General features: G+C 44.9%; 3 protein-coding genes across 4 annotated transcripts; 2 read left to right on the forward strand and 1 right to left on the reverse strand.

Moving 5' to 3' along the window:
- Positions 1 to 828: 828 nt before the first annotated feature.
- Positions 829 to 13,556, reverse strand: LOC311127385 (transcription factor 7-like 1-B). Of its 2 annotated transcripts, none has more exons than XM_084159234.1 (12): positions 12,863 to 13,556; positions 12,624 to 12,702; positions 11,849 to 12,015; positions 4,649 to 4,732; positions 3,765 to 3,882; positions 3,516 to 3,609; positions 3,286 to 3,372; positions 3,034 to 3,150; positions 2,770 to 2,932; positions 2,525 to 2,632; positions 2,344 to 2,431; positions 829 to 2,211 (listed from the first exon to the last, which is right to left on the reverse strand). In XM_084159234.1, the coding sequence occupies exons 1-12, from the start codon at positions 13,046 to 13,048 to the stop codon at positions 1,607 to 1,609; spliced, it is 1,896 nt and encodes a 631-aa protein (XP_084015360.1). In that variant the 5' UTR covers positions 13,049 to 13,556; the 3' UTR covers positions 829 to 1,606. The 2 variants fall into 2 exon arrangements, with proteins under 2 accessions (XP_084015360.1, XP_084015359.1); XM_084159233.1 differs by having other exon boundaries at positions 12,624 to 12,705; positions 12,863 to 13,147.
- Positions 13,557 to 14,197: 641 nt separating this feature from the next.
- LOC311127386 (drebrin-like protein B) lies at positions 14,198 to 22,437 on the forward strand. The gene is made up of 17 exons (XM_084159235.1): positions 14,198 to 15,486; positions 15,625 to 15,680; positions 16,757 to 16,869; positions 16,989 to 17,063; positions 17,167 to 17,310; positions 17,384 to 17,470; positions 17,589 to 17,675; positions 17,754 to 17,831; positions 18,057 to 18,208; positions 18,314 to 18,368; positions 20,000 to 20,065; positions 20,143 to 20,245; positions 20,443 to 20,577; positions 21,013 to 21,087; positions 21,188 to 21,321; positions 21,474 to 21,543; positions 21,726 to 22,437. The coding sequence occupies exons 1-17, from the start codon at positions 15,404 to 15,406 to the stop codon at positions 21,860 to 21,862; spliced, it is 1,650 nt and encodes a 549-aa protein (XP_084015361.1). The 5' UTR covers positions 14,198 to 15,403; the 3' UTR covers positions 21,863 to 22,437.
- A 309-nt stretch (positions 22,438 to 22,746) lies between these two features.
- Positions 22,747 to 24,832, forward strand: LOC311127388 (cytochrome c oxidase subunit 5B, mitochondrial-like). Its single transcript, XM_084159237.1, has 4 exons — positions 22,747 to 22,919; positions 23,405 to 23,475; positions 23,759 to 23,858; positions 24,246 to 24,832. Exons 1-4 carry the CDS (start codon positions 22,823 to 22,825, stop codon positions 24,356 to 24,358), a joined length of 381 nt encoding a protein of 126 aa, XP_084015363.1. The 5' UTR covers positions 22,747 to 22,822; the 3' UTR covers positions 24,359 to 24,832.
- Positions 24,833 to 27,509: the final 2,677 nt, after the last annotated feature.

A 27,509-nucleotide genomic window follows, 5' to 3' on the forward strand; every position in this document is an offset into this window, starting at 1 on the left:
CTTTTGGACCTAGACTTGGCGCTCCGGTACAGCTTGCCGTGCGGTAGCAGAGAGAACAGTCTATGACTAGGGTGGCTGGAGTCTTTGACAAAAAAATTTGCCTTCCTCTGACACCGCCTAGTATATAGGTCCTGGATGCCAGGAAGCTTGGCCCCAGTGATGTACTGGGCTGTACGCACCACCTCTGTAGCGACTTACGGTCAGATGCCGAGCAGTTGCCATTCCAGGCGGTAATGCAACCGGTCAGGATGCTCTCGATGGTACAGCTGTATAACTTTTTGAGGATATGGGGACCCATGCCAAATCTTTTCAGTCTCCTGAGGGGGAAAGGGTGTTGTCATGTCCTCTTCACAACTTTATTGGTGTGTTTGGACCATGATAGTTTGTTGGTGATGTGAACACCAAGGAACTTGAAACTCTCGACCCGCTCCACTACAGCCCAGTAGATGTGAATGGGGGCCTGTTCGGCCCTCCTTTTCCTATAGTCCACGATCATCTCCTTTGTCTTGCTCACGTTGAGGGAGAGGTTGTTGTCCTGGTACCACACTGCCAGGTCTCTAACCTCCTCCCTATAGGCTGTCTCATCGTTGTCGGTGATCAGGCCTACCATCGTTGTGTCGATGTCGTGCTTGGCCACACAGTCGTGGGTGAACAGGGAGTACAGGAGGGGACTAAGCACACACATTTTATTTGTGCTGGTCAAACAACATTATTTTACGAGGTTTATAGGAAACACCTACCTTCAATGATGAGATCTATTGAAGATGCAGTGTTTATTTGAAAGACTATGCTACCAAAGGCAAAGACCACACAGGAACAGACACGTTTCAGAAATAAGTAGATGTTTATTATCAAGACTCAGTCATTCAGGGTGTTATAAAAGAATAGGGGAGGGAGGGAAAACTGAGATCTACACTCATTACTACCACTAAGACTGAAATGAACTGAAACATACATGTACTTTGATCAATTTTTCTTCAAAAATTAACCTTTACATTTTTGTATTTTATACAAGTAGGAAATTGGACAAATTAATAAAAAAAATAAAAAAAAGGTAAGATGTTGCAATACCATTTGACAAAAAATGTTTAGTTTCATTAAGACAAGTTAAAAAGAGGTGTGGTCAAATATTGACCAATAATTGTTTCCTTTTCATACTAATATATAAAACCAGGTCTACTATCTATAAAAGGTTAAAAAAGTTTATTTACAGACAAAAGAAAAAGCAATAAAGAAAGTAGGAAGAAATTGATCCTAATCTTAAGGCAACAGGGGGTGTTGCAGGCTTTTCCCCCCCAGCCCAGCACTAAAACATGATTCCGCTAATCAAGTAATAATCTTCATTTAAACCTCTATTCAAACACTATTCAATTTGTGTGTATTGCTGGGCTGAAGTATCATGTAGCACTCAAGGAGTTGTTCACTCCTGCCCACAGAGTAGAGAGGACTCTCCTACCCACTGATAGGGGGTCAGATATTTTTTCATCCCACCCATGATTAGAGACAGGGCTTAGAGGTATCTGTGGTTAGGGGTAGTGTAATGCTTAAGGTTACGACTGGCCGTAGAGGAATCTGATCATAGATCTGTGGTTAGCGTCTTTGGGTTTCAATTATTATTTCTAGTGACGAGGGAGAGAGGCTGGGACTGGAGCATGGCATGATGGGAGCTCATCGTTGATTGGTGGATAGAGGTGGGAGTAGCTAAGCCAGAGGCGAAGGGGATTGGTCGAGACAGGAACGGCGGAGTCTGTTTGCTGGATGAGCTCATGTGGGGAGAAAACGGGGGATGAGAGGAGGAGGGGGAGGAAGAAGAGGAGGAGGGGGATGGAGATGAAGAGGTATTGGGGGTGGGGGGCGGGGGGAGGCGTGTGTGAGTTAATAAGTGTGGATGTGTGTGAAACTGGATGTGGGTGTAAGCCTGACCGTGTGTGTCCCTGTGTGACTGCAGACGAGGCGGTTTGGTGGTGAGGGAGAGGGGCTGGACCTGCTCAGGATGTGTGTGCTCAGAGTGAGAGTGTGTGTGTTCGGTGTGTGTGGGTGCGGGAGCAGCAGGGGAGGCCAGAGCAGTGGTGGGCGTGGATGGAGAGTCCAGAGAGGAGGCGGGACTAGCCTGGGACAGGTGTGTGTGTGTCAGGTGTGTATGAGACACACTGGGCCTCTCCTGAGTTCCATACGACACACACGACTTCTTGAGCTGCGGGGAGAAGTGCTCTGGAGAGACACAATAAAACACACTGATCAGTCTTGCTGTTACCTTCCAGTTACGTCATTAAGTAGAACAGAGTTGGTCACTTCTCATGTCTTCATATTTCTCTGATCTTGGATGTATTAGGTGGTTCTTACCCTCTGGAGCAGCTGACTGGGTGTGTGTTATCTGTCCCTCTGGAGCAGTCTCTGGCCTGCCATCTCTCTTCCTCTTCTTCCTCTTCCCCTGCACACACACACACACACAACCAATCACATCACATCCTCCATCACACAGCAACCAATCAAATCACTACTAAATAATTATTATAGTACTTACGTAGTTGTCTCTAGCTGACCATCCAGGGTAGAGTTGGGAGTGTAGCTGTCTCTCCTTGCGGGCCATATCATAGTACTTAGACTGCTCCTCGCGAGACAGAGTGTGCCACTGTAGACAGACAAGCACACAGGGTTAACACAGACACACCCTTCTGGAGCATAGGTCATTGACAACTTTCAGTATGAACACACACATTGTACAAACAAAGACTGTGTGTGAGCACGCATACACACACTGCCACTCACCCTGCGTCCCAGTATCTGGTTGATGGCAGCACTCTCCTTCAGGGTGCACTCTGCCACCACCTTGGGTCTCTGCTCCTTCATGTATAGCATAAAGGCATTCAGAGGCTTCTTCACATGAGGCTTCTTCTCCTCCTCTCTGTCCCCCATAGACACAGCACACCTCCTACACCACACACACATACACAGCACAGAGTTACGGAGTCAGCAAGAGGTGTTTGTGTGTGTGATAAAGGTGTGTGTGTGTGTGTGTGTGTGTGTGTGTACCCGTGCTGGTTGCTGTCTCTTGCTTCCTGTTTGATCGCCGTGGAAACGATGGCAGAGTGGGGGACAGACGTCTGGGGAGGCGGGACCATGTGGGGAGAGAAACGACTGGACACAAAGCTGTCAAACACACACCACAGCATAAATAACAATTAAATGACATGATTGCATTCTTTACAGAAGTCCAGTCTTCACTGTATGTAGTCTCCAGAAGAGTGATACATGGATGTGTTTGAGTAATTAGGTGAGCTGTACCTGGACATGGAAGAGTTCATGGCGAGAGCTGCAGGGTAGGACGGTCTAAACCCCCCCGCTGGAATACCGTACATGGACTGGCCCTGTCTGGAGACAGAATGCGAGAGAGGGGAAACAGTGTTACTTTTGTAATAGCATATGTTGTGCTAGAAATTGTTGCCAAAATAAACTAAACCATTAATGTATTCACCATGAGAGTTTGAATGAGCGTGTGTGTGTGTGTGACTCACAGCCAGCCCAGAGGGTGTGTCATGTGTCCTATGCCTCCAGGAGAGAGAGGGTAGTAGGGAGAGAGCTCTGCTGGGTGGGGGGTAGGGGGAAGACCTGGAGAGGGGAGAGCAACATATAGATCTGTTTTTATATAGCAACAAGTGTCATCTGACAGATATCAAACGTAAAATGTGAATCACCTAGGATTTAACATTTATACTGAGCATTCCAGACAAAGGTAGAAAGAGGGAGGAGAGGAAATTTCATACCTGTGTCCGCTGAGAGGTGAGGAGGTGGTGTCTGTGGGGGGAAGCGGTCTGGACTGTAGGACAGGAGGGGGGAGAAGGGGGACAGGTGACTGTGCTGCACCACTGGTACCTTATTGGACTAGAGAGAGAAGAGAGGGAGATATAGAGAGGGAGGAGGCAGGGATTAGATTTGGAACAGAGTAGTGGTAATACGGCACCTGGCCACAAGGTTTCACTGTTTCTCCCCTAGTTGGAATTTGCACCATATTGCTCATAACTTGGCTATATAACGCTTTCAAATTGACATGAGCCTTGGCCCTAGGGCGTAGGGGCTGGGGGTGTTTCTGGGCTGACTGGCTGTATCAGTGACAGGGGGTCAGTCCTCCACCAGGTCTTCAGAGCTCTCCTCAGATACCCAACACACACTCTGTCACATACACACACTCATCTCATACACACTCACTGTCCCGGTCTCTGTGTCAGAAAACACACACAGCCATCGCTGCACACACCACCCACACCACCCAGAGGTGCTAAAGTCCTCAATGTCTCTGGACGGATTAACACCATTCAGCTTTAACATTCCAGCGTCTGTCTGTCTGCAGCAGGTTTGAGGGAGGTCAGGAGGGTGTGTGTGTGAGCGAGCCTGGAGAGGGTGAGGGAGGTCAGGAGTCAGGTCACCTGAGTGCTGTGTGTGGACACTCTGGGAGACATGCTAAACGGCTGATAGTAGCAGAGCAGGGTTACTAACCAGGGTAAGCTTTGTAGGAAAAACAAGGTACTTCAGCAAAGTACGTAGCAAGAAGCTAGCTTGTTACTCTGTGAGCAACAGTTGGCCTTTTAGATGTTATATGTCAGGGCAGGTGATGTCACTGCATAGTCGCTAGACTGAAGTGCACACTCACCATGTGAGCAGGGGAGGGAGAGCGAGGGTCTTTTAAAGCAGAAGTTCCAGGAACATCCAGCATGGGCCACTTCATCTGTAGATACTAGAGAGAGAGAGCGAGCGAGTGATTTAAAACATACAACTTTTTTAAATTGTTTGCATGCACTACATATTAAAAAAGATTTCATGGACAAAAATTACATATCGTGAAACGGTATGAAGAGGGGTGTCTATGGAGGGACGTATGGGGGAGGACAAGGGAACAGCTGGGAGGATGTGTGTGTGACACGTGTGTGTGCGACACGTGTGTGTGTGTGTTACAGAGTGTGATAGGTGAGAGAGAGAAGGGGGGAGCGAGAGAGAAGTGAATTCCGATGACATGGGTCCTGGTCAGATTACTGTATGCAGACTGACAAAACTGACAAACACCCACCCACTATCTAGTGAGTGTATCAGTCAGACTCCAGCTGCACGTCTCTCTACATTAGGGTTTATGTGTGGGAACGCTTGTTTTTAGAAAAGCAGTGCACACACACAACCAGTGCTTAAACATACAGTGTTTCCCCTAGGATTTTTTCCAGCAGCGGTGGCAAAATTAGCGGGGGGGAAGGGGGATGTGGTAGTGTGCGTGGGCAATTGCGCGGGTTTAGATGTCCTCTTGGCCGCAGATCTTTTAGTTGTTGCCGTTTTAAAGCCAATTTCCTGCAATTATACACATTTTGCCATGAGGCAGTTAGAACAGTTTACAGTTTTAAAGCTAATCTCCTGCAATTCTGCAATGGTCATGGCATATGCCTTGCTCTTATGCTATCTGAGTGACTGAAACATTGCCATGACATTTTTGGAATTTCAGATTCTCCCTGTCTAGTTTTTATTTTGGTGATTGTTAGTTCTCAAATATGATCTTATTAAAAAATACATTGCTCTATTATCTTTTCTACATACTTTACATCTGGTTTTAGCCATTTAAGTTTACACTGAAAACGTTTTACCTTCCTGAACCCCACCCCAACCAAGTGGCGGCCACGATTTAGCAGCGGCAGTGAACCACTGCTAAATGCATGTAGGGGAAACACTGACGTCGAGCACAACAACTCAGTGGTCAGTCTCCACTCAAAGGAGGTGAGACAGGAAGGAAGGAAGGAAGGAAGGAAGGAAGGAAGACAGGATAAGAGAGGGCTAAAAATGGACATGGCAATATGCAAGAGTACAGAGGTCTAGTATCTGTGCCTGTGGTGCTTGTAGGGACAAGTATATTGAGGTAGAAAGTGACCTAGAGAGGTCGAGAGAGGAGTAGCAAGATGTGCCATAGAAAGGGAGATAGAATGTGTGTGACATGGGTATAATGCAGGGGTTCTCAAAGTGTACAGGGTCCGCGGAGGTACTGCAGGGGTACTTAAAAAAAAAAAAAAGAATAATACTAACAGATTAAATTAATTTAGGAATAAATTGAGAGTGTAATATAATATTATTAAATCTACAGTTTATGTTCTTAACCCTGGGCCACCTGGGCCTGGGATGCTCACTGGGATATCGGTCTCCAAAAATTACAAACATAAATGTACTGTAATTTAAGCTTTAAAACTGCAAAGTTTTCTCTCTGCCCCATTACCAAATGTGCAGAATTGCAGAACATTTGCTAAAATGTTCTCTCCGATGCCAAGATTGGCATTTAAAATGTTCCTTCCCAGGGCCCGAAACTTGGTTCGTCCGGCCACGCACTGCCAAAGTCATAGTAAAACTCCCTGTACTCTTTGTGTTGTGATTATGAGGGGGTCCCTGATGAATTCGCCATCACAAAATGGGTCCCCGGCCCCAAAACGTTTGAGAACTTTGTAATGTTCACAGCAGACCAACATGCTACATTGAGTCCCATTATGTAGCAGGTCAAATAAAACTAAAATAATGAGCACCACAAGAACATAGGTGTTTGCCTGTACAGGGAGTGTGTGTTCACTGCACAAGGAGAGAAAGTGTGTGTGAGAGAGGCTGAGCAGCCCTTCCTCCATACTCTCTATTGCTACCTCTCACACACACGCACACACACACACACACACTCACTCGACTACACACACATACCCCCATCCCAAGGCCCCAGGAAGTTCTGGCTGTGAGCTCTAACTGAAACCAGCTGTTAGAAATACCATACTGATGAAGCCTACACACATACACACCCTTTCTCTCTCTTTTTCCTCCTTAATTTAGCATAATAGGTTTCATAAGCAGTTTTGTAAACACTATTCACCATAAATAAAAAGCTGTGTGAACAGCATTAGGTAGCATAATTTATCTTTCTTTGTATGTTGCAAAAACGTTTGATTGCAGAATCCAACAGAATAGTTTGTGTAGTTCAGAGAAAAACAAAGGAACTTAAGTCCACATCAGTTTAGCTCTGCAAACTAGATGGGACATTTTTTAAAATATATATACACACACTGAACAGAAATATTAAAATTCAAAATTGTTTTATATTTTGCTAAGTTACAGTTCATACAAGGAAAATCAGTCAACTTAAATAAATTCATTAGGACCTAATCTATGGATTTCACATGACTGGGAATACAGATATGCATCCGTTGGTCAATATGGGCCTCAGGATCACGTCACGGTATCTCTGTGCATTCCCATTGCTATTGATCAAATGCAATTGTTTTGGTTTCCGTAGCTTATGCCTGCCCATACCATAACCCCACCGCCACCATGGGGCACTCTGTTCACAATGTTGACATCAGCAAACCGCTCGCCTATACGACGCTATACACGTGGTCTGCGGTTGTGAGGCCGATTGGACGTCTAAGACGACGTTTGAGGTGGTTTATGGAAGATAAATTAACATTCAATTATCTGGCAACAGCTCTGGTGGACATTCCTGCAGTCACCATGACAATTGCACGCTTCTTTAAAACTTGAGACATCTGTGGCATTGTGTTGTGTGACAAAACTGCTCATTGTCCCCAACACAAGGTGCATCTGTGTAATAATATGAACGCTATTTAATCAGCTTCTTGATATGCCACAGCTGTCAGGTGGAAGGATTATTATAACAAGGACAAACACATTTGTGCACACAATTTGAGAGAAATACGATTGTGTGTGTATATGGAACATTTCAGGGAACTTTTATTTCAGCTCATGAAACATGGGACCAACACTTTACATGTTGCGTTTATATTTTTGTTCAGTGTATATCACTATTCAAATGACATGATTTTTTTGTTGGATATCTGTATATTCAATGTGGCTTTTTAAACACGGTTCTAACCTGAGCACTGCTGCGAGAGGGAGAGGCTGGTACTCTACTAATGCAGCTTCCATCTGTGAGTTCAGATGGGAGCGAGCAGACGGAGGGAGAGCGAGACAACTCGGCTACAGCCAAAACGACCTAACTTGTAGCAGCCACAATGTTATTTATCATCCCATATAACAGTGCCTGTCTTGCCTGGAAGAAGCTAGCCAGCTATAGCTAGCTAGACTTTGATGCTGCGCTTTCTCCCCAACACCATTCAGATAAAACAACAGCCTGCTTTTTGGTTGCTCGTTGTAGCCTACTTCTCACTTTGCTAACTTTTAATTCTGTCATTTTATTCCATCTTGCATTGCATTAGTGAACTCTCACTCCACTTACTACACATTGAGCCTCGGTCGCTTTCATTGGCCAACATAAACAACAAGCCAACGTTACACACGTGAAGGCTACCGGTCTTTTTATGGGGCACACATCATAAAAATTACATTGAAAAGTTTGTTTTATTAAATGAATCATTTGAAATGTCATGGTAAATCCGTGTATGCAAAAATGACAAGGATATTTTAATTCAATTTAGAAAAAGCCTTTTCTGTGTCATAATAGGCCTATATTTATTTATTTTTGCAAAAATGAATACACACAATATTCGAATAACCATGCACATCCCTACTGCAGACATTGTCCCATGTGAGTGCACGCTTCAGACATAATGTGCAAGTCTGTGTGTGTGTAAAGGTTGCAGTGTGTGTTTATGTTAAGTGTGAGGCCCTCTGGCCTGTGTTTACTCCATATTGTCTCACTGGTCTTAAAATACCAGGAGAGAAGGCTGTCAACATCACCAACCTTTACACATACAAAGAGAGAGGGAGAGAGGTGTGTTAGAACAGTCACTAATCTCTCCACACATTCCCTCCTGAAATTCACTAATGCCCAGGGGTGACTGACAACCGATTGTGTGCGTGTGTTGAAAGCTACCTGAGTGAGAAACCTGAGCCACACGTCTGCCTCCATCTCCAACACTCCTGTCTAACTCTAAAGGCTCTGCATGCTTCCCATCCGAAACAGCTTGTGCATATATTATGACGACATTTTGACCTTCGGCATGCCCCGAGATAAAAAATTATTGCCTAAGTATACGCCCCTTCGTCGTGATTGGTCAACAGTAGGGACTCCTCAATGAAGTGTTTGTCGTCATTCAACGAGAGACTAAAAATTATGTGACTAAGATCGCATCAGCATAAACAACAAAATGAATGACAGATTTTGAGTTCTTAGATTAAGTATGACTGTTTAGAGGAAGTGTATACTGGCCACGGCGTCTCAAGACGGACAAACAGTACTATTGCCGCTTTTTTCTTGTTTCCAAATGAAGGTTGAAGGTACACTATATATACAAAAGTATGTGGATACCCCTTCAAATTTGCGGAATCGTCTATTTCAGCCACACCCGTTGCTGACAGGTGTATAAAATCGAGCAAACAGCCATGCAATCTCCATAGACAAACATTGGCAGTAGAATGGCCTTACTGAAGAGCTCACCGACTTTCAACGTGGCAGTCATAGGATGCCATCTTTCCAAATGTCTGCCCTGCTAGAGCTTCCCCGGTCAACTGTAAGTGCTGTTATTGTGAATTGGAAACGTCCAGGAGCAATAACGGCTCAGCTGCGAAGTGGTAGGCCACACAAGCTCACAGAAAGGGACCACTGAGTGCTGAAGCACGTAAAAATAATCTGTCCTCGGTTGCAACACTGACTACCGAGTTCCAAACTGCCTCTGGAAGCAACGTCAGCACAATAACTGTTCGTCAGGAGCTTCATGAAATGTCTTTCCATGACCGAGCAGCCACACACAAGCCTAAGAACACCACGCGCAGTGCAAAGCGTCGGCTGGAGTGGGGTAAAGCTTGCCGCCATTGGACTCTGGAGCAGTGGAAACGCGTTCTCTGGAGTAATGAATCACGCTTCACCATCTGGCAGTCCGACGGACTAATCTAGGTTTGGTGGATGCCAGAAGAACGCTACCTGCCCGAATGCATAGTGCCAACTGTAAAGTTTGGTGTAGGAGGAATAATGGTCTGGGGCTGTTTTTCAGGGTTCGGGCTAGGCCCCTTAGTTCCAGTGAAGGGAAATCTTAACGCTACGGCATTCAATGACATTCTAGACGATTCTGTGCTTCCAATTTTGTGGCAACAGTTTGGTAAGGCCCTTTCCTGTTTCAGCATGGCAATGCCCCTGTGCACAAAGCGAGGTCCATACAGAAATGGTTTGTCAAGATCGGTGTGGAAGAACTTGACTGGCCTGCACAGAGCCCTGACCTCAACCCCAATCGAACCCCTTTGGGATGAATTGGAACACTGACTGCGAGCCTAATCGCCCAACATCTGTGCACAACCTCACTAATGCTCGTGGCTGAATGGAAGCAAATCCCTGCAGCAATGTTCCAACATCTAGTGGAAAGCCTTCCCAGAAGAGTGGAGGCTGTTATAGCAGCAAAGGGGGACCAACTACATATTAATGTCCATGATTTTAGAATGAGACGTTCGACAAGCAGGTGTTTGGTCATGTTGAGTATGCGAGCACACTCAACCAAAGCATGTGGAAGCCTTAACCAACTCAACAGTGTGTGTGTGTTAAAAGAGGAAAAGGTCCCTGAACAACTCTCCCTGGGGTTACTATGAGTTACAGTATCCGTGGGAAACAGCATTTACGAAAAGGCTGAGGGTTTCTACCAACATCAAGCCCTGGTCCTGGAGAGCTACAGACTTAAATGATGCAGTCCAGGATATTAAGCACAACAAATTTGCAACATATTGTACTAATTGGATTCGTAACATATCATACTAATTATTTGTATATTATAAATTATTATTAATTATTACACATCATACGAAATGGATGACGTAGTACAAAATTGGATGACGTACTACATTTTTTTTTTTAAAGGACCAATTTTGGCTCGTGAGCACCACTTTCAAAATTAACTTCCAGTCCTAGAGAGGAGATATGTCCTTTTGTTACTGAATCTGATTTCACCCTTACTATTGTGCATAACCCTACAGTTTTGGTCTATATTTCGGTGAGGGTAGATGGTGTGCTATGGTTCAGCTATTGTACAGTTAACATTAGTATGTTTATCTTCTCTCAGACAGAGAAGCGGGCATCTCTCTCACCATCTAATAGGGGCGAAAGGCTGGGGGAGGAGGAAGGAGTATCAACCACTGTGTGTGTGGGAATGATCTCCTGTTGAGAACAGCATTAGGTCCATTCAGCTTCTCCACCTCCTCCTAATGACAACTATATCCCATTAATACCTGGGGAGGGGAATGTAAAGGCAGGCAGACAGGGTGTGTGTATGTATGTGGGGGGGGGGGGGGGGGGGGGGGGGGTTAATGTATATGGAAAAATAAAAACTACTACCAGTTGTGTCGAAGGGAAACATTTCCACATCAGACTTAAAAAGCGAACATTCTGATCTAAGGTTTTATGTCTCCTTACACATACACGGTTTAGAGTGAAGATACCCAAAGAGGGCCTCAATCTCAAAACACAGAAAGCAAACTAAAGAAACAACGTTAGCTACAACTGTAACATAGTTACACATGGATGGTGATGACAGAAATACTGTAGCCTCTCTCTCCCGCTCTCTGTCACACACATTCCAGCAGCAGTGTTTTATCAGGGCTATGTTGAGGCCTGTCTACTGCGGTAGTGCCAGTGTGTTAGCACACTATTAATCGCTATGAGACACACCACACTGCTCGGAGTCGGAGCACACACACAGACACACAACTCATCATTCACAGTCCCATATAACACACACCAGACATCCCACACACACACACTAGATACACACACCGCCAGCCACCACACACAGACAGCTATGTTAGTACATGCAAAAATAATAAGAACAATAACAGAGTAGGTGTGTGTGTGTGTGTGATGCATGTTCCTGCGTGCATGTGACTGACTCACCGTCCTGGTGCCGGGTGAGAGGACTCCAGGAGAGAGGTAGGGGTTGCCAAGGTTCCCCAAGTGACCCAGGTTGGCTAGGTTACCCAGGTCAGGGATCATCAGTAAGGGATAGCCAGCGTACAGAGATGCCTTGAACATCCCACTGTCGTGTTGCTGTCTCCTCAGAGCTGGGGGATAGACAGGGGATGGGTTGTTGTCAATCTATTATGATCTGTTTTGTTGCTTTGGTAGCATGTAAGACAGTGACTTCTCTTGTCTACAGGGCTCATTGAATTGAGAGAGAAAGGGGGGGGGGGGGGGAGAGAGAGCAGGCTGGAGAGAGGAGGGTTCTGGAGGCAGAACTGTGCGGTTTCCACTAGATGGGCCAGCTGCAAAGTCAAAATTGGCTATATCGTAAAAATTCATATAAACACAAATTGGTCTTAATTGAAGGTTAGGCATTAGGGTTAGCAGTGTGTTTAAGGTTAGGTTTAAAAGCAGATGTTATGACTGTGGCTGTGCCAGCTAGTGACCACTCTACAAGGCTGCCTCCAGGGCAAGATTGTTTGTAGTTGTTGATTTATTGCTATATGTTCTGTGTTTCTTGTAAGGCATGTAAGATTCTCATTTCAACACAGCTTTTTGAAATGAACTGAGAAATAAAGGAATGGACTGGGAGGGAGAGATAGGAAAGATAAGGAAGGAGAGGAGAAAGAGGGGGAACTCATATGAAGGATCAAAGTAGAGCTACAGGTATACAGTGTTACAGTTTTACTATGAGTTTGTGGTGTTTTACCTTCTGCAACGAACTCTCTCTGTCTGACATAACTCTCCCAATCTGGTATGTGATGCTGGGGACGTCTATGACTGCCTGCCTGCTGACAAACACACACAAACATTGTTGTTTGCCAAAAAACACAGTAGATTGGTAGCTAGAAGACAAAGGTTAGTACTGTACTGGTTAATATAGTGATTCAATCTTCTGTCCCTAGCTGGCTAGCTAGTTATCTAGCTAGACAAACTAACGTTAGCTACCTCGGAGTCAGACGAACTGCTGTTGTTCTCCGTTTCGTTGACCAGCGAAGACTTGACATCGTCCAGGTCCCGCTCAGAGGACACATTCTCGGCAGTCTTTTCCTCCTGCTCCCCCTCGTCTTTAAACGAGATCAACTCGTCGTTGGCTCCCAAATCATCTCCTCCTCCTCCGTCCAGCTGCGGCATCTTGGATTTCTAAAAACACACTCACTGGTGCCTTGCCGTACTAGGTTTGTTAAATATACCCACCGAGTTTCAAAGCACCCTCTCAAAACACTTAGCTAACGTTAGCTACCTAGCTAGTTAGTATACTGTATTATTTGGATTTCCAGTGGTAGTAACGATATTAGCCATAAATAAGACGAGTTCTTGCAAAAATAGGCATCAACGACTGTTCATTTTGTTATCTAGCTAACGTTAGTTAGCCATGCTATGATAACTAGTTAGCTAGCTAGTCGATTCGTGGAGTTGTTCCACTCGTTTTTGTCGCGTCTTTTAGACTAGAAAAACTAGCTACAAACCACATCGACGATTCCAAAAATGTAAATCCACGAATAACTATATACTGGTGTAAAAACAACTAGCAATCTCTTACAACTGAAAGGGAAAACGAAAACAATGAAAAGTTGTGCGTCGCAGAAGTTTAAAAGACGCACGCACATAAGTTTTTCCTCCTGTCCACCCCCTCCCGAGTAAAATCAGTCCGAAGCGAAGTCAGCTCACCAGCATACTTTGTTAATACTTTTTTCGTCCATTATCCTTCAAAAATAGAAATTGCAATCCTTGCGAGTTCGACAAAAATAGAAAATGCAATCCTTGCGAGTTGGAGAATAAGTTAGTCGCTTGTTGTGTAGTGTGTATCTGGTGGCGTGGGAAAGAATAAAGGTGGAATGGAAGGAAGAGTTAGGCCGCCGGGGGGGGATATGTTTGGGAAGAGTAATTCCAGTCCAGCCATCAATCATGTATATGTCAATGGCGCCAGGAGTTTTTCCAATCTGATTTCTTGAGCTGAAACAAAATCTTGGTCAGGGGGAAAGTTGTGGTATATCTTTGCCATGTCAGGATTCCCAGCCAGGTCACCCGTGATACAAATCAGTTAGCCTCCACACTGAATATCGCTCAGTTTTACTGTTTCATTATACTGAATTAGATTGGATTCCAGCTGGTTTCATGTGCATATTCATGGGAGAGAACTGAAGGATGTAATGGTAGGCTAATGATTATGATGATGATAATGCACTCTCTCCTTCTCTCTTTACTCTGTGTGGGACTGTAACCCGAGCCCTCCCTTGGTTTGTTATCAGCTCTGACATTCCCCCCTCTCTCTCTTTTCAGAATCCAACCAGCCTATATGTGTTTCTGTGACTGTGTGGCTGCAGGTCCTTGCTACAAAATTGACACTCAACCCTCTAGCAAACCACAGGCATTTTCAAGCAAACATAATAATATTGCACAATAGTGTGTTTGTGCATGTGTGTGTAGTGCAAACGTGTGTGTGTGATGTTTTTTTGGGGAATGATGAGTGTCATGCCCCCCTCCCTCATAATACCACCACCCACCAACGAGCTCAGGAGACAAGGGATTAGACTGCAGCTGAAAGAGACTGTGTGTGTGAGTGTATTTGTGTCTATGTCTGTCTGTGTGTATTGGTGAAAAAGAAATCCCTCTTTTGTTCATGAGAAAGCTAGTGTATGTTCAGTGTGTGTGTGTGTGTGCATGTGTAAAAGAGGAGTCTGAGAGTGGAAGGATGTGCCATGCTAACAGCTAGAGGGTGCTCATCTATACAGAGAGAGAGAGAGATGGCAGCGATAGAAAGAGAGGGAACTGCTCACCAACAGCAAGGAGATAATGAGATAGAAAGAGAGTATGTGATAGGATAGAGAGAGTGACAGAGCATTCTGATTATCTTTATTGGAGTTGTTGGATATCTACTTATCAACACGGATTATGTTTGTGAACCCTCTGTAGTCTAACCAGCAATCACCTTCAGTCCCTTTCCAGTGGACTCTCCCACCACCTGAATAGTTAGCAGGAAGCATTTAGTCTGCCAACCTGCTTGTACTGAAGAACTTGTGATTCTGCAACACCAATCTAAATAATGTGACTTTTCCAGTTCTGTCCTGACCGGTTTCTCTCTCGCTCGCACACACACACTGCCCTGACAAGTTTCAGAGGGGTGTGTGTGTGTTAGTTCCTGCATACTGAATCAGCTCGGACAGCCTGTGTGTGTTAATGGTCCTCTTTCCTTGATTTCTCTAGGTAGAATATTTGAATCTTACTTTGACACATAGAGAGGAGACCATTATTTTGCAGATTTGGTCCTGATCCATCCCAGTTTTGATAAAGTTGAAGGAATCCCCTTGGAACAAGACTCACTTATCATTGGAAGTTCTGCCTTTACCCACTAGAGTGCTCTTTCATCATTCATTATATCTTAGCTACTCCAACAGAAGAGAGCATTTCTTATTTCCTGGATAAAGTTTTGGTGCTGCGTGTTCTTTGACGCAGTGGATGCCACGGCACAGGTAGACACACAGGAGAATGTCGGTTAATCTAAGTATAAATGGAGCAACGCTCACGGCCGCGTATAAAGAAGTGGTGGATGTGAAGTCTGATACCAACTGGTGAGCAAGAAGAACTGAAAGAAGCATTATATTAGTTGATTTAGTTGAAGACAGGTGCATTTGTATGTGTGTGTTTGTGATCAGCAACGATGAGAGAGAGAGAGAGAATCTTGCAGTTGTTTTTTTGTCTGTCTACAGGGCACTGTTCACCTATGAGGGGAACACCAATGACATCCGCCTGGCAGAGAAGGGAGGTGAGTGTGGGTCTGCAATATGAGCTGTTTGTGCATGTGTGTAACAGGGGTGGTTCTGGGAACTTGTTGTATAATAAGAAGATACAGTGCCTTGCAAAAGTATTCCTCCCCCTTGGTGTTTTTCCTATTTTGTTGCATTACAACCTGTAATTTAAATGGATTTTTATTTGGATTTCATGGAATGGGCATACACAAAATAGTCCAAATTGGTGAAGTGAAATGAAAAAAATTACTTATTTCAGAAAATTCTCAAAAATAAATAACAGAAAAGTGGTGCGTGCATATGTATTCACCCCCTTTGCTATGAAGCCCCTAAATAAGATCTGGTGCAACCAATTACCTTCAGAAGTCACATAATTAGTTAAATAAAGTCCACCTGTATGCAATCTAAGTGTCACATGATCTGTCACATGATCTCAGTAAATATACACCTGTTCTGAAAGGCCCCAGAGGTTGCAACACCACTAAGCAAGGGGCACCACCAAGCAAGCGGCACCATGAAGACCAAGGAGCTTTCCAAACAGGTCAGGGACAAAGTTGTGGAGAAGTACAGATCAGGGTTGGGTTATAAAAAAATATCAGAAACTTTGAACATCCCAAGGAGCGCCATTAAATCCATTATTAAAACATTTAAAGAATATGGCACCACAACAAACCTGCCAAGAGAGGGCCGCCCACCAAAACTCACGGACCAGGCAAGGAGGGCATTAATCAGAGAGGCAACAAAGAGACCAAAGATAACCATGAAGGAGCTGCAAAGCTCCACAGCGGAGATTGGAGTATCTGTCCATAGGACCACTTTAAGCCGTACACTCCAGAGTTTTCTGTTTTTGTCTTATTTCTTGTTTGTTTCACACAAAAAAAGATTTTGCATCTTCAAAGTGGTAGGCATGTTGTGTAAATCAAATGACACAACCCCCCCCCAAAATCCATTTTAATTCCAGGTTGTAAGAACCTGGACAAAATAGGAAAAATGCCAAGGGGGGTGAATACTTTCGCAAGCCACTGTACATCATATTGCGTAGGCTTTAGTTTAGCTGGCTAACATGGTCATGTGTGTGTGTGTGTGTGTGTAGACGGTGGTCTGGAGGAGATGGTGGAGGAGTTGAGCAGTGGGAAGGTGATGTATGCCTTCTGTCGCGTCAAGGACCCCAACTCTGGCCTGTGTAAATACGTCCTCATCAACTGGGTAAGTAGCACCCATCCACACACATACATCCACACACACACACCACCCTCAAAGCATAACGATCACTAGAAACCTTTGTCAAACCTGCCATTCACGTGTGTGTGTGTGTGTTTTTTTAGACAGGTGAAGGGGTAAAGGACTCTCGGAAAGGACAGTGTGCCAACCATGTCATTTCCATGGGTAACTTCCTAAGGGTGAGTTTTACCTGCTTTAAAGAGAGAGAGAGATGCTCTAAAATGTTAATTCTCTACAATCGAGCTGTGTAGACTCTCTCTCTGACCAATCTCATTGCTGCAGGGTGCCCATGTGACCATCAATGCACGGGGAGAGGACGACGTGGAGCCAGAGAGTATCATGGGTAAAGTGGCCAATGCGTCTGGTGCCAACTTTAACTTTCGCAAAGAGACACAGAAATACAGCGACGTACCCAGTGGACCTGTGGTGAGAACACACACACACGCTCACGCACGCATGCAAGCATACACACACATAGTAATGTGTTGTTGTGTTTCAGGGGTCGGTGTACCAGAAGACTAATGCTGTGGATGAGATTCTGCAAACCAAAGAGACACAGAAATATGACATACCCAGAGGACCTGTGGTGAGTACATACATACATACATACATACATACATACATACATACATACATACATACATACATACATACATACATACATACATACATACATACAGATGTAATGTGTTGTTGTGTTTCAGGGGTCGGTGTACCAGAAGACTAATGCTGTGGATGAGATTCTGCAAACCAAAGAGACACAGAAATATGACATACCCAGAGGACCTGTGGTGAGTACATACATACATACATACATACATACATGCATACATGCATACATACAGATGTAATGTGTTGTTGTGTTTCAGGGGTCGGTGTACCAGAAGACTAATGCTGTGGATGAGATTCTGCAAACCAACAAGGACAACTTCTGGGCCCAATCTCAGGTAGACCTTCTCAGATAGCCTAGCCTACATTTTATTTGTCATATGGAACTAGTAAGCTACATTGAAGTGCTTGCTCTCAAGACATAACAAAATTCCAGACAAAAGTAATACTATACTTATTGTTATCTCCCTATCCCTAATGTGGTTTGAAATCCTATTTTGAGTTACTCTGCTGCTGGTTCTTTGGCAGTTTGGTTCAAACAGAATGTTAAATTTCTCTCTCAGAGGGATGACGAGGTGCGTCAGAAGGAGGAGAGCAAGAGAATGGAGGAGGAGAGGCAGAGGGTGAAAAGAGAGCAAAAAGAGAGGGATGAAAAGGAGGCCGCAGAGAGACAAATTAGGGCGAAGGAGAGAGCCTCTCAGATCGACCAGGCAAAGTCAGTCATCACAGATGCACACAACACGCGCGCACACAAACACATGCTCAATATCATATTGTCTGTTTTCGTGTCCGTTTGTGTATCTGTTTGTTTGTGTGACAGGAGTTACCAGAAGCAGCAGGAGTCAGAGTCTAGAGACCAGGAACGATGTCAGCCGGTGAGCCTTCTATGTGTGATTTTACAGTGCCTTCGGAAAGTATTCAGACATTTACTTTTTCCACACTTTGTTACGTTACAGCCTTATTCTAAAATGGATTAAAGAAATAAAAATCCTCAGCAATCTACACACAATACCGCATAATGACAAAGCGAAAACAGGTTTGTAGAAACACAAGTATTCAGACCCTTTGCTATGAGACTCGAAATTGAGATCAGGTGCATTCTGTTTCCATTGATCATCCTTGATGTTTCTACAACTTGATTGGAGTCCACCTGTGGTAAATTCAATTGATTGGACATGATTTGGAAATGCACACACCTGTCTATATAAGGTCCCACAGTTGACAGTGCATGTCAGAGGAAAAACCAAGCCATGAGGTTGAAGGAATTGTCCGTAGAGCTCTGAGACAGGATTGTGTCGAGGAACAGATCTGGGGAAGGGTATCAAAAAATGTCTGCAGCATTGAAGGTCCCCAAGAACACAGTGGCCTCCATCATTCTTAAATGGAAGACGTTTGGAACCACCAAGACTCTTCCTAAAGTTGGCTGCCTGGCCAAACTGACCAATCTGGGGAGAAGGGCCTTGGTCAGGGAGGTGACCAAGAACCCAATGGTCACTCTGACAGAGCTCTAGAGTTCCTCTGTGGAGATGGGAGCACATCCAGAAGGACAACAATCTCTGCAGCACTCCACCAATCAGGCCTTTATGGTAGTGTGGCCAGACAGAAGCCACTCATCAGTAAAAGGCACATGACAGCACGCTTGGAGTTTGCCAAAAGGCACCTAAAGGACTCTCAGACCATGAGAAACAAGACTCTCTGGTCTGATGAAACCAAGGTTGAACTCTTTGGCCTGAATGCCAAGTGTCACATCTGGAGGAAACCTGGCACCATCCCTATGGTGAAGCATGGTTGTGGCAGCATCATGCTGTGGGGACTGGGAGACTAGTCAGGATCGAGGCAAAGATGAACAGAGCAAAGTACAGAGAGATCCTTGATGAAAACCTGCTCCAGAGCGCTCAGGACCTCAGACTGTCCAACGGGACAACGACCCTAAGCACACAGCCAAGACAATGCAGCAGTGTCCTCGATACAAGTCTCAGAATGTCCTTGAGTGGCCTAGCCAGAGCCCGGACTTCAACCCGATCTAACATATCTGGAGAGACCTGGAAATAGCTGTGCAGCGACGCTCCCCATCCAACCTGACAGAGCTTGAGAGGATCTGCAGAGAAGAATGGGATAAACTCCCCAAATACAGGTGTGCCAAGCTTGTAGCGTCATACCCAAGAAGACTCGAGGCTGTAATCGCTGCCATAGGTGTTTCAACAAAGTACTGACTAAAGGGTCTGAATACTTATGTAAATGTGCTATTTCCACTTTTTATTTTTAATAAATTAGCAACAATTTCTTTAAAAAAAATGTTTTTGCTTTGTCATCATGGGGTATTGTGGTTAGATTTGAGGGGGGGAAAAAACATTTTGATCAATTTTAGAATAAGGCTGTAACCTAACAAAATGTGGAAAAAGTAAAGGGGTCTGAATACTTTCTGACGCACTGTAAATGTGTTGCACGAAATGCTTTTGTGCGTTGCAGTATTCCAAACGTGTGTTTTTGTGTGTCTGCTTTTTAGGAGAAGCAGGAGAGTGAGCGTCAGAACTCTCAGAGGACAAGACCTGCATCTGTACAAAAAGCAAACGTGAGAGTCTTCACTCACTGTTAGTGTGTGTGTTCAATATGTAATAATTTACTGAACTGTGTGTCTGTGTCTGTCAGGAGGCAGCAAGTCTGATCTCCCAGAGGTCCTTCAACCCCAGAGAGCTGTTTAAGAAGAGAGAGGAGAGCGCTTCACTGAACAACACACCCAGCTCCAGACCTGGTAAAATCATCTACAATGTTGTAGTAGTGTTGTATAGATAAGCAACAAGGTGGGTATCGACATAGAAAACTGGTCAACACTAAACACACTTAATTTCTTAACGTTATCAATAAATAATTGACATATCAATAACACATATTCTACACATCTTCCCCTAGCCCCAATAACACATAACAGATATTATTCCCCTCCCTTAGGGAAGCTGCAGAGCCCCTTCCTGTCTCAGAAGTCCACTGAGAGAGCGATGCCCATCGAACCACATTCCCCACAATACCCTGCTTTCCTTCTCCCAGAAGCCCCGGCTCCACTGCTCTCACCTGTCCAACCCGCAGGTAATACATGCACCCACACATACACACCCATCTGTATCATAGATAACCCTTTAACCCCTGCTTCACTGCTCCCAGAATACCCTGCTCCACTGCTCCCAGAAACGCCTGAACCAGCTGCCCCGCTCTCACCTGTCCAACCCACAAGTCAGACATGCATGCACAGACGAATGCACACACATCTGTATCATAGCTAAGCCTTTAACCCCTTACTTCTCTGCTCCCAGAAACCCCTGTTCCTCTACTCTCAAACGACTGCTCCTCTGAGCCCAGAAGCCCCTGCTACTGTGCTCCTACAGCCCGAGGCACCAGTTGCCCCACGCTCACATGTCCAACCCACAAGCCAAACACGCATGCATGCAGCTAACCATTTCCACCACAGGCTGATTCATGTCATAATAAGGCTGTCTAAATAATATTTGTGTGTATGTGTGTCAGAGTCTTCCTTCACTGAAGAGGAGTACTGGTCGGATGATTTTGATGAGGATACAGAGGACACAGCACTAGAGGATGGTAGGCCTCCGCCTCACACACGCAAACTCATTTCCATTCTCACATTGTTACTGCTTAAAAACTACAGCTGGCGAGGGTCTTTAAATATTTAATCTCTCAGAGCCAACAGTTGCCACCCTGTTTCAGGGTAGAGAGAAGCACATTGGCCCAGACGAGGTGTACGAGCTCCTGCCATTGGCAGAGACAAATGAGGAGGAGAACATTTATGATGATATCTACCAGGACACACCCACAGTAAGTCTACAGGAAGTATGATGACGTTGCCCTTAGCCATGTTATCAAAAAATTATTCTGAATACGTTGGAAAACTCTGATGTTATGACTCCACTGTTTTATTCCTCTTCAAATCTTCTTTAACTCCCGATCACTTGAACAATCTCTCTCAGGTGGTGGAGCAGAGAGAGGAGGCCAGTGGACAGGATGTGCGTGCCAGGTCTCTGTATGACTACCAAGCCAGTGAGTGTTGCCCAGCTCTGGGTTCAAATCAAGTACTTCTCTTTTTCTCATTTCATCTGATCCGTCTTTGCTTCTCTCATCTTTTCTCTGATGTCTCACGTCATATTCCTTCCCTTCTTTCATCTCTTCTGGCACCATTGAATTGAATGTAATATTCTTTCATACTTCTCTCCTCTCACCAGCTGATGACTCTGAGATCACCTTTGATCCCGATGACATCATCACAGGGATAGACATGGTGGATGAGGGTTGGTGGAGAGGCTACGGACCGGATGGACACTACGGAATGTTCCCGGCCAATTATGTTGAGCTCCTGTAGTTCCAAAGCCCTCCCACATGCCTGTACAACCAATTAGAGCATCAGTTGGATCATTCTGACTGCGACCCCTGCGAACAGTACAGGGGTAGGAAGGGGGATGTTTTCCTTGCAGCACAGATATTAGGGTTATAAGTGGAAAGTGAAGAGAATGGGGGTGCAGGGCTTATCAGGGATGTCAGGGAAAGTGACTATCACTTGATTACTGTATATTAATCTACAACAGGGCTAATGTCAGTCTTTATGACTGTCTGGTTTTAGTCAGGTCTCAGACTAGCAGTCTCTAACTCAGGGTATTCTATAATATAATAATATAAATAATATGCCATTTAGCAGACGCTTTTATCCAAAGCGACTTACAGTCATGCGTGCATACATTTTTTTTTTTTGTGTATGGGTGGTCCCGGGGATCGAACCCACTACCTTGGCGTTACAAGCGCCATGCTCTACCAGCTGAGCTACAGAGGACCACAATTCTATGGGATTAGGGGGATGTTTTGTGTTATGTCTTGAAGTTGTCAGACTTGCTTTTGATCCACTTTTCAATAAATAATGATAGTTGTGTGTTCAACTGTTTACATTTGCTTCATCTTTTTTACCATTTTAAAGCATTGTGAGGTCTAGATTATGTATACTCATCCCTCTACTATGAGATGGTGTATTTATTTGGGCTCATCTGATTATTAGCAATTGTCATGTAGGCCTACTGAATGCACTGCAATGTTTTCTTAGTTGTTTTGGGGAAAGAAAGGTTGAATCAGTTTGCATGATAAAGTATCTCTATAGCCTACCTTTTCAGGTAGTCAACCACCAGAGTCTTGAGTGCGTCTTTTTTTTTTTTTTTTATACAAGAGCACAGACGTCAGAATGCTGCGCCTGTCACCTAAAAATGAAACGTCATCAGTGTGGTGCCAGTTGTATTTCGACCGCTTATTATACCTCAGATTTCGACCAGAAGGAGAAATGGCTGCAAGGTTATTGATTCGCTCCGCCGTTAGGGCCGCTACAACTTGCCGGGCCGCCCCATGCCCTGCTCTCACCCGCGGCATGGCGGCTGGAGGTGAGTCGGTAATGTGGAGGTTTTGGGCAGAAGCCATGGAAGCATCGTATTTGACATATTGATGTCTTGCCAAGGACAGGCGATGCATTGCCAGGCAATGGCGCAAGAATTCCTAGCTTGCTAGCCAAGTTATCATGTAATATTCGTTGTATCAAAATTATTTTTTCAATCTGTCCACGTTTTGTTAATATGAAGTAGCTAGCTGAGCAGATGTTAGTATTTGCATGTCCTATATTGAGTTATTTTGCCTTTTATAGTGACCTTAGCCAAAGTCAAAGATGGTACCTTAGTTTAGGGTTCTAGTTAGCGCGTTAGCGAGCTATCCGTGTCGACTTTATCAGTGATTGAATGTGCTTAGCGCGGAAGTAGCCTAGTGCTAATTTTGCTAGCTAGTAAGAATTCTAATGCCAACATGGCTAATCACTTAGCTGGTTGGTTAACTAACTAGTTAACCTTGCTAGCTAACACTGATTACCTGTTTTCAGGCATCCCCACCGACGAGGAGCAGGCCACGGGTCTGGAGAAGATCGTTATGAAGGCTGCGCAACAGGGCGCGGTGAGTCGAGATTACATTTGTATGAAATTAATATGATTAGCGTTAGGTGTGTTGCCCTGGCTAACATTGATGTAACATCGCTGGTAGTTTGCCATGTCAAGTGACAGCCAGGACATTCTCAAGTAACAGTTTGGCAGTAATCTCACTCTCTTTTCTCTCAGCATTGGCCCAGACATGCATGTGACTTTATCTAGCCAAATGTAGGATCCTTACTAGGTTTCTGTGAGCGTTGCCCATGTCACCAAGTCTAATACTGAACCTGTCATGTGTGATTTCCTTCCAGGACCCCTACAGCATGTTGAAGCCCAAAGAGTATGCTGGCTCAAAGGCCGACCCTCATCTGGTGCCCTCCATCACCACCAAGAGGATTGTGGGCTGTGTGTGTACGTGACTGGCTTTATATTTGTCTTTCTACAGCTGTCTGGTAGCTCTGTGGCCAGAAGCCATACCACTCTGATTTGTCATGGCTGTCTGAGAGTTGGCCTCTGCTCATATCTAATGTCTCCTTCAACCGATCTCTCCCTCCCTCCCCTCTTTCTCCCTCCCTCCCCTCTTTCTCCCTCCCTCCCCTCTTTCTCCCTCCCTCCCCCTTCCCCCTTCCCTCCCCCTTCCCCCTTCCCTCCCCCTTCCCCCTTCCCTCCCCCTTCCCCTCTTTCTCCCTCCCTCCCCCTTCCCCTCTTTCTCCCTCCCTCCCCCTTCCCCTCTTTCTCCCTCCCCCCTTGCTTCCTTTCTCCCGCTCCTCTCTCACTTTCTCCATCCTCTATCTATAGGTGAGGAGGATAACACTGCAGTGGTGTGGTTCTGGCTCCAGCAGGGCGATGCTCAGCGCTGTCCCTCATGTGGCTCCCACTACAAACTGGTGCCCCATGAGCTGCCCCACTAAAATACACACCCTCTATCTATTATATACATACACACATCACCTAGTACCTTTACATGACATTAGATTCACTGAAAGATTCCAGCTTCTTTAGGATGAAGGGGGGTTAGATGGTGATGTCAAATCTCATTGTTCTTTCAATAAGTGTATTTTCACTAGGAGTTGGGTGTTGTAAATTAGAATGTTGGGCCCCTGTGTACCCTTTCGTTTCCTTTAATTATTTGTTCGCTTTTCAATTTATCTTTATCTCATCCTAGCATCTACTTGAAAATCTATCTAACCTGCTAACCTCAATGTCAGTCTGTGATTACAGGACCAGTTATTGTTTAAAACTTACCGAATGCCTAACGGTGTGGGACACAATGTTATTTTTCAAGCAATTCCATTCAAACAGCAGTTTACGTTGATATATGTACTGTACACTTGGTCCAGTTATCCCTCTTATCAAATCAATAAAGTCTTTACTCCTAAACTCCTCTTGCTGTTTCGGTGGTGATGTGGAATAGTGTGATGGTCAGGGTTGGGCAAAATACAGCCTGTGTAAAAAAATATAATACTTAATGCCTAAAACCAGATAGAAAGTATGTAGAACTTATAATAGACCTATATAACTAGAACTGAAAGCCAGTTTTCTAGCCCGTAAATTGATTTTGACCAGCAAATCTGGCCCCATAAAATCTGCGGCACTCTGTTGAATTTCGAAATCCCAATGTGGCCCTCGAGGGCAAAATTATTATTATTATTTAGGTAATCTGGATCTGAGAAGCCGGCACATATAATGGTGTTGTCATTCAAGCACTATGATTGTAACACTTATTTTGACCGTTTTCATTGTGGTGCCATGTGTAATTTATAGTACCCTACTTTTTTTAAGAGTGATAATGGCGCCGGAGGGGATCGCTGCTGTTTTACGGGCTCCTAACCAATTGTGCTATTTTGTGTTTTTTCACATTGTAACTTATTTTGTACATAATGTTGTTGCTACTGTCTCTTATGACCGAAAAGAGCTTCTGGATATCAGAACAGCGATCAATCACCTCGAACTGGATGAAGATTTTTTATTTAATGATTGACACGAAGGATATACTGTTTCTCCCAGACCAGGCCCAAATCCCTGTCATTCGCATTGAGAGACAGGGGGCGCAGTTCCGTGTACCTTGTGAGAATTTGTCGGCAAGTGGGTAACCCGCTTTTACGATCCATTCTATTGGCCAAGGTGCAATCACTGGAGAATAAACTGGATGAGCTCCGTTCGAGACTATCCTCCCAACAGGACATTAACTGTAATATCTTATGTTTCACAGAGTCGTGGCTGAACGATGACATGGATAATATACAGTTGGCTGGGTTTTCCGTGCATCGGCAGGAAAGAAAAGCTACGTCCGGTAAGAGGAGGAGGAGGGGTGGTGGTGGTGTGGCTATTTCGCAATAACAGCTGGTGCGCAATGTCTAATATTAACGAAGTCTCGAGGTATTGTTCGCCTGAGGTAGAGCACCTCATGATAAGCTGTAGACCACACTATCTACCAACAGTTTATCTATATTTTTCGTAGCCGTCTATTTACCACCACAAACCGATGCTGGTACTAAGACCGCACTCAATGAGCTGTGTAAGGCCATAAGCAAACAAGAAAATGCTCATCCAGAAGTGGCACTCCTAGTGGCCGGGGACTTTAATGAAGGCAAACTTAAATCTGTTTTACCTGATTTCTACCAGCATGTCACATGTGCAACCAGAGGGAAAAAAACTCTAGACAACCTTTACCCCACACGCATACAGAGCTCTCCCTCACCCTCCATATGGCAAATCTGCCCATCATTCTATCCTCCTGATTCCTGCTTACAGGCAAAAACTAAAGCAGGAAGTGCCAGTGACTCGCTCAATACGGAAATGGTCAGATGCTACGCTACAGGACTGTTTTGCTTTTTCCTGATTCCTGCTTATCAGCAAAAACTAAAGCAGGAAGCACCAGTGACTCGGTTCATAAAAAAGTGGTCAGATGACGCAGATGCTAAGCTACAGGACTGTTTTGCTAGCACAGACTGGAACATGTTCCGGGATTCTTCAGATAGCATTGAGGAGTACACCACATCAGTCACTGGCTTCATCAATAAGTGCATCGATGACGTCGTCCCCACAGTGACCGTACGTACGTACCCCAACCAGAAGCCATGGATAACAGGCAACATCTGCACTGAGCTAAAGGGTAGAGTTGCCGCTTTCAAGAAGCGGGACTCTAACCCGGACACTTATAAGAAATCCCACTATGCCCTCTGACTAACCATCAAACAGGCAAAGAGTCAATACAGGACTAAGATTGAATCGTACTACACCAGCTCTGACGCTCGTCGGATGTGGCAGGGCTTGAAAACTATTACAGACTACAAAGGGAAGCACAGCCGCGAACTGCCCAGTGACACAAGCCTACCAGACGAGCTAAACCACTTCCATGCTCGCGTCGAGGCAAGCAACACTGAAGCATGCATGAGAGCACCAGCTGTTCCGGATGACTATGTGATCACGCTCTCCGTAGCCGATGTGAGTAAGACTTTTAAACAGGTCAACATTCACAAGGCCGCAGGGCCAGATGGATTACCAGGACGTGTACTCCGAGCATGTGCTGACCAAATGGCAAGTGTCTTCACTGACATTTTCAACATGTCCCTGACTGAGTCTGTAATACCAACATGTTTCAAGCAGACCACCATAGTCCCTGTGCCCAAGGACACGAAGATAACCTGCCTAAATGACTACCGACCCGTAGCACTCACGTCTGTAGCCATGAAGTCTTTGAAAGGCTGGTCATGGCTCACATCAACAGCATTATCCCAGAAACCTTAGACCCACTCCAATTTGCATACCGCCCCAACAGATCCACAGATTATACAATCTCTATTGCACTCCACACTGCCCTTTCCCACCTGGACAAGAGGAACACTTACGTGAGAATGCATTTCATTGACTACAGCTCAGCGTTCAACACCATAGTGCCCTCAAAGCTCATCACTAAGCTAAGGATTCTGGGACTAAACACCTCCCTCTACAACTGGATCCTGGACTTCCTGACGGGCCGCCCCCAGGTGGTAAGGTTAGGTAACAACACATCTGCCACGCTGATCCTCAACACGGAGACCCCTCAGGGGTGCATGCTCA

The sequence above is a fragment of the Coregonus lavaretus genome (assembly GCF_964263955.1).
Source record: "Coregonus lavaretus genome assembly, chromosome: 4".
Lineage (NCBI taxonomy): Eukaryota > Metazoa > Chordata > Actinopteri > Salmoniformes > Salmonidae > Coregonus > Coregonus lavaretus.